This window comes from Lactuca saligna, chromosome 4 (assembly GCF_052625555.1).
Source record: "Lactuca saligna cultivar CGN05327 chromosome 4, ASM5262555v1, whole genome shotgun sequence".
Lineage (NCBI taxonomy): Eukaryota > Viridiplantae > Streptophyta > Magnoliopsida > Asterales > Asteraceae > Lactuca > Lactuca saligna.
The window spans coordinates 37,408,045-37,414,648 of NC_136420.1; the positions used below are offsets into that span (position 1 = coordinate 37,408,045).

At 33.2% G+C, this 6,604-nt stretch overlaps 1 protein-coding gene across 1 annotated transcript; it reads left to right on the forward strand.

Annotated features, from left to right (window-relative positions):
- The first annotated feature begins 1,015 nt into the window (after nt 1–1,015).
- On the forward strand, nt 1,016–4,893 carry CCD1 (carotenoid cleavage dioxygenase 1). Its single transcript, XM_078989755.1, has 14 exons — nt 1,016–1,356; nt 2,063–2,133; nt 2,236–2,250; nt 2,485–2,596; nt 2,681–2,780; nt 2,900–2,962; nt 3,054–3,164; nt 3,250–3,434; nt 3,517–3,655; nt 3,770–3,887; nt 3,966–4,067; nt 4,132–4,389; nt 4,487–4,598; nt 4,701–4,893. The coding sequence occupies exons 1-14, from the start codon at nt 1,141–1,143 to the stop codon at nt 4,728–4,730; spliced, it is 1,632 nt and encodes a 543-aa protein (XP_078845881.1). The 5' UTR covers nt 1,016–1,140; the 3' UTR covers nt 4,731–4,893.
- Nucleotides 4,894–6,604: the final 1,711 nt, after the last annotated feature.

A 6,604-nucleotide genomic window follows, 5' to 3' on the forward strand; every position in this document is an offset into this window, starting at 1 on the left:
AAAAAGTGTTATATCTATATTGATACACCACACCCTTGATAATAACAACCACAGTAATACCAAAATTATTATTGTCATATACATATAAGGTAAGGGGGTTAAAATGGCCACATACGAAAGAGTAAGGAGACATTTCTTGTGAAATACACCCAACTATTAAATGAAAATTCAAATAAAAATAAAAATATCGTACTAAAAATTATGCATGCATGCACTAGATGATCCCTTCAAACAAAACACGCAATGAAGAACAATGATACTTGCAAAACGTGGATACAAGTAGTTAAAACCGATACTTGCAAAACCTGTTGAAGATACATATGAAATATGAATAAGTAGGAGAAAATTAACTGATTAGCATACACACACTTACACGCTAGACGATACACTCGGTCATACAACTATCATAATTCAAAGCTTTTGTACTCAGCTATTTAATATCATGTGTTTGGTAAAAGCTAAATCTTTCTATTTCAACCTCACAATATCTTATCATTAAGTAGGGTGTTTGAGATTTGTTTATTTGAAGTGTTTATTGAGTTATTCTTGTTTGACATTGATAATAAAGAGTTTTTAACGTTTAGATAAAAAAATTTCATAAACACTTATTGACTTAAAAGAAAAGTTTTTATAAGTCATTTCTTATTTTCTTATTTACTCATTCACTTATTTAAAGAGTTTTTAATAAGTTGTTTTATTATTACATATAAAATAAAATTTCGTCATACATTAACAATAACTTTATCAACTTATTTTGTTTTTGATACCGAATAAACTAGAATAAACTAACGCTATGAAATTAATAAACATTTTTACAAATGAGTATTAGTTAGCTTTAAATAGCTCCTTCTAGAAAAAAGAAAAATCCGAGATTTAACATCATTAAATTAAAAAAGAATTTCAGATCACATGTTGTTGATGGGTTTATCTAAGTCTACGTGGAGGCATCTTCATGCATTTCAGCTGTTTGAGTAACGACATACCGAGCCTACAACATATTCTAACAGACGGCCAACGTGGCCGTTTCCTTCGCCAACAAAAATTCCCACTCCCAAAATCGGCCACATAATAAACAACACCCCTCTCTCTCTCTCTCTCTCTCTCTCTCTCTCTCACACACACACACACACACTGACACAGATGGGCACCTTGGAGGCGGAGATCCCCGGAGGACCGGTGGTCGTGACACCCAAACCCAAGAAAGGCTTTTCTTCCAAAGCAGTTGATTACTTGGAGAAGCTTATAGTTAAGCTAATGTATGATTCCTCACAACCTCATCACTGGCTCTTCGGTAATTTTGCTCCGGTTGATGAAACTCCACCTTGCAAAGATCTCCCTGTAATCGGTCACCTACCGGTTAGTTTCGTTTTATTTTATTAATATTTTATACAGTCGTATAGCCATGTAGGTATTCAGTTATTCACCAATCACTATTCAGTTGGAATCAGTAGTTTCTGTTTGACTTGTATTAATTGCAGTAATTGATTTGATCTCCACAATCACTTTTCAGTTATTTACGTTTCTTAACCTCAATCAATCAGAACGGTTGAATCGCTTTAGAATTTTGGGTAATTAATCGAGTTTGTTGACTATTTCAGTCTGGAGATGTTTCCTTTTCTCTGTTACCTTTTCTTCTTCTTCTTCTTCTTCTTCTTCTATCATTTTACTCCATGAGAAACGCCGATGGCTGCGCAAATTTCAGGCGTCCCAACGATGGGGTTTGGATAGCGTCTGGTGCTAAGCCGACTCCTAGGGTTCGAGGAAATCGGTACTTGATCACTATGCGGTCGATATACTTTATATGTGCAAATTAATTAGTAATAGCCGCAAAATCAGATTGTCGATGATTGAAAATTCTATCAAAATCATATTGTTTCTTCGCGTGATTGTAAATTTCTGTGTTTTTCTTTTGGTATACTACCAACTTATGTTACAGGATTTCACTTTCCTTCTGCAGTAACAGAGATTTTAGTGAAAATTGTTTTGTAACTTTTTAACTTTCTGTAATATAACGCTCTTCTCTTTAGTGCTAACAAACATTTCAAATTCTTTGTAATTACAGGAGTGTCTGAATGGAGAGTTTGTTAGAGTAGGTCCTAATCCAAAGTTTGCTCCTGTGGCTGGATATCACTGGTTCAAAAACAACCCTCTTGTTCTATCCTTCTTTTATTGATTATCATCTTTCTAATGCAACAAAAAACTCTTACTAATATCTTATTCTTTCTTTTGTTGCAGGTTTGATGGAGATGGGTACATTATCCTTGTTCCTTGATCACTGTTACAAACTGTTTCCCCTTGAAAGCTAAAAGAAAGAAACTGATTTAAAATGGTTTCACATATTCACTCCTTAGATTATTAAAACAACCAGAAAAACTGTTATCAGTTTCTTAAGAATACAAGTTATACAGTTGTTTTAATTACTCAATGTCCAGTATTTGCTACTTTGAAAATAAACTGTATAATCTGAACTACTTATCCTCACAGCATGATCCATGGATTAAGAATCAAAGATGGAAAAGCAACATATCTCTCTCGTTATGTAAAGACATCTCGTTTGGAACAGGAGGAATATTTTGGAGGTGCTAAGTTTATGAAGGTATTCCTCTAAAACCATCTTTAATCTTTTCTATTATCTCAATCTGTTATCATTTTTATAAACAGTAAGATATTGTATTTTCAGATTGGAGATCTTAAAGGGCTGTTTGGATTACTAATGGTGAATATGCAAATGCTCAGAACCAAGTTGAAAGTGCTTGATCTTTCATTTGGTCAGGGAACAGGTTAGTTGATGAAATCCATTTCATTTCTTTTTCAAGATATTATCCAAAACAATTTAATTTCCAATTCCAAAAATATATTTCTTACTAACTATTCATAATTTCATATCATCTTCTTATAGGAAACACAGCTCTCATATATCATCATAAAAAGCTCTTAGCACTATCAGAAGGAGATAAACCATGTAAAGCACTAAAGCTTCTCACTTTTTCATGATAGGGAAAGATCATGATAACCAAATGTGTAAATTTATTAACTTTTTAAATATTTTTCAGACGCCATTAAAGTTCTGGAAGATGGTGATCTTGAAACACTTGGGTTGATGGATTATGATAAGAGACTTTCTCACACCTTTACAGCTCATCCAAAGATTGATCCAGTCACTGGTAAAACTTAAAACCCTTTTCCCCTTACTAATTTTTTGCATAATAAATATCATATTTCATTTTATAAAATAGGTTTTGATTTCAGGTGAAATGTTTACATTTGGATATACACAATCACCTCCATATGTTACATATCGTGTGATTTCAAAAGATGGTGTCATGAATGATCCTGTTCCAATAACAATTGCAGAACCTGTAATGATGCATGACTTTGCAATTACTGAAAATTATGCAATCTTCATGGATCTACCTTTGTACTTTAGACCAAAAGTATGCCATTCTTTTCACTTAATTGTTTATGCAACAAATTGGTTTGTTTATTTATTTATTTATTTATAAATTTGTAACTTAGGAAATGGTGAAGGGAAATAAGTTGATTTTCACATTTGATTCAACAAAGAAAGCTCGATTTGGCATCCTTCCACGCTATGCAAAGAATGAGGTCCAAATTAAATGGTTTGAGCTTCCAAATTGTTTCATTTTTCACAATGGTAAGCCTAAGTCTCTCTCTCTCTTTTTTTTTTTTTTTTTTTGTGTTTCCGATTCTACCCTTTCTTGAAGCATTTCATTCCCGTTTTACCCCTCTCTCTCTCTCTGTTGAACAGCGAATGCATGGGAGGAAGGAGATGAAGTTGTGTTAATCACATGCCGCCTTCAGAATCCAAATTTGGATATGGTTGGTGGAGGTGTGAAGGAAAAGCTTGACAATTTCGCTAATGAGCTGTAAGTTTTTACAAACAACCTTCAGGGGCATAATGGTAATTTTTATCATGATTAAAAAATGTTTTTTTTTTTTGTCAGGTATGAGATGAGATTTAACATGGAAACCGGTGTTGCGTCTCAAAAGAAGCTATCCGAGTCAGCAGTTGACTTTCCTAGAGTCAACGAGTGTTACACTGGGAGGTAAGTTTATTAATAAGAATGATTTTGGTCATGTAAAATGACTTTTTTACCCTTTTTACTTCAGGAAACAACGATATGTGTACGGAACTAGGCTGGACAGCATAGCAAAGGTCACTGGAATTGTTAAATTTGATTTACATGCAGAGCCTGAAACTGGGAAAACAAAGCTTGAAATTGGAGGGAATATTCCAGGAATTTACGATCTTGGCCCTGGTAGATATGGTTCAGAGGCCATTTTTGTTCCTAAAAAACCTGGATTTGACTCTGAATCTGAAGAAGATGATGGCTACTTGATCTTCTTTACACATGATGAGACCACAGGGTATTATTATATAACATACACATCAATATTACATTTTAGTGAGTATCATAAAATATGACGTCATAATGTCTTTATTTATTTATTTATTTATGCGCAGGAAATCAACAGTAACAGTTATTGATGCAAAAACAATGTCTCCTGATCCGGTTGCAGTTGTTCCATTGCCCCATAGAGTTCCATATGGTTTCCATGCTTTCTTCGTGACAGAGGTTAGTTAGTGGAGGATTAGATTTCTCCGTATTTTCCGTTTTGGCCCTTTTAAAATGGATGATTTGTAAATGTAGTCCTTTTGTTTTGTGGTTTTTAAACAGGAGCAAATTCAGGAACAAGCGAATTTCTGAGTGTTTTGGAGTAAAAGGTACTCTGCATACATGTATGAGAAGTTTGTGTCTTAGCATTTATATGAGATATATGCTTCTGTAGTATTATCTTAATATGATTACAGTGTATAAATATTCCTACTCTATAATTGATATACAATAAATACAATGGTATTATCAATTATATCTATTTGTTTCTTTTTTGAATTTGTAATGTTTGTTTATGGTACGAAACTATAGTGGTAAAAAGCTGTTGTGAAATTGTTTTTGGGATGATTTTTAATACATGGATTTGTAAATATTTATAAAAATCTACTTGGTAAAAATTTAAACATTATGATTCATCTAAAAAATGTCAATATCAAATAAATCCAAATATCCAATACAGTCACATTTATACCTTATAGATACAAGATGAAGATGAATAATGATCTTCTTGTCAATTTTAATTATTTAAATCGTGGATATAATAACTCAAAAAGTGACTTACTCGAAAAAGAGTGGTCTCTCTGTAATTACTCAGAAAGAGTAGTGGTCTTCCAATATGGGTGTTCTCATTGAAATAAACCCGTATGCGTTTTTAATCTTTTGCTTAGGTAAAACTACATAAATGATCCCATGGTTGTCTAAATTTGCATATATTGTCCCAAACTTTTTTTTTCTTGACAAGGATGATCCTTGTGGTTTCAATTCATTGTGTGGTTGATCCTTATGATTTCATTCGTTATATTCTTTTTATATGAAATTACTATTTTGCCTTAAGTAATTTTTTTATATTATTAATTTTTTATATCTATTAATTTTGATAACTAAACCCAAATAGATACATCGCCACCCAATAACTCATAATTCATTCCTTTTGTATATCTTGAAACATCCTAAATTTTCAACTAAAATTTTCATTTTAAAATAACAATATTTATTCAATTTACAACCAAAAAGATCTTTAGCTCAAACTATTTAATTCAAACATTTATTAGAGTATCGTCAAAGTTATCATGTGCAGAAAATCTTCAATGGATGCGATGCAATCAAGTTATGCCCCTCCTTTAGTAAAAGAAAACATTTAAACATTTAAATCATAAACTGTAAGCACAAAACTTAATGAACTCCTTAAAATACCACATATCATACAAGTAACGAAACCTTCCCTAACTCGCATAATGGGTCTTGCCCAAAGAGTATAACGGCCCCACCCTAACTCGTATAACAGGCCCCACTCAAAGAGTATAATGGGTCTCACTCTAAATCGCATAATGGGCCCCACCCAAAGAGTATAACGAGCCCCGCCCAACATACAAAACTTGCAAGAGTCGCAAAGACAGCTAACATCCTACATAACACAGTGAGAAGACTCACCTGAATCAGTGACTGATAAACCCACACACACAAGTTGCTGGCACTAGAACTTCTCATACTATACATATCCAAAACCAAATCCTAATTAACAATTAAGGCGGTAATCCACAAACAAGGTTCTTAATCATATTCTCTCACTCTTTAAGGTAAAAGACCATTTTATCATTTCAAAGCTAGACCCCACCCAACAAGTCTAAATACCAAGACAAATCCTCATTTAGGAAAAAGGTAATTTTTTCCTTTCAAGTAATAAACCTCTCGTTGACCAAAAGTCAAATTGGTCAAAAAGTCAACAATCAACCTTCAGTTGACCCGCACATTGCGTATCATAGCTCTATGTTGGGCGTAAAGTCTTAATCCAGAAATGGGACCGGACCAAGCTACGCGTTGCGTAGTCTGGTTTACGCCCGGTGTACTCATGTTGTTTCCAACTTTCATGATAAGGTCTTAATACCTTAAGACCAAATGTTAAACTCTCAAATATGGTTTATGCACTAAAATGATCAAAATTGCCAACACAACTTGCATGGCTTAAT

Bases quoted from the DNA above. Each gene is read 5' to 3' on its own strand.
- CCD1 (XM_078989755.1), top strand. From the start codon at position 1,141: ATGGGCACCTTGGAGGCGGAGATCCCCGGAGGACCGGTGGTCGTGACA. The intron at 3,435-3,516 runs GTATGCCATTCT...TTTGTAACTTAG, and splicing joins CTTTGTACTTTAGACCAAAA to GAAATGGTGAAGGGAAATAA. The intron at 3,656-3,769 runs GTAAGCCTAAGT...TCTGTTGAACAG, and splicing joins TTGTTTCATTTTTCACAATG to CGAATGCATGGGAGGAAGGA.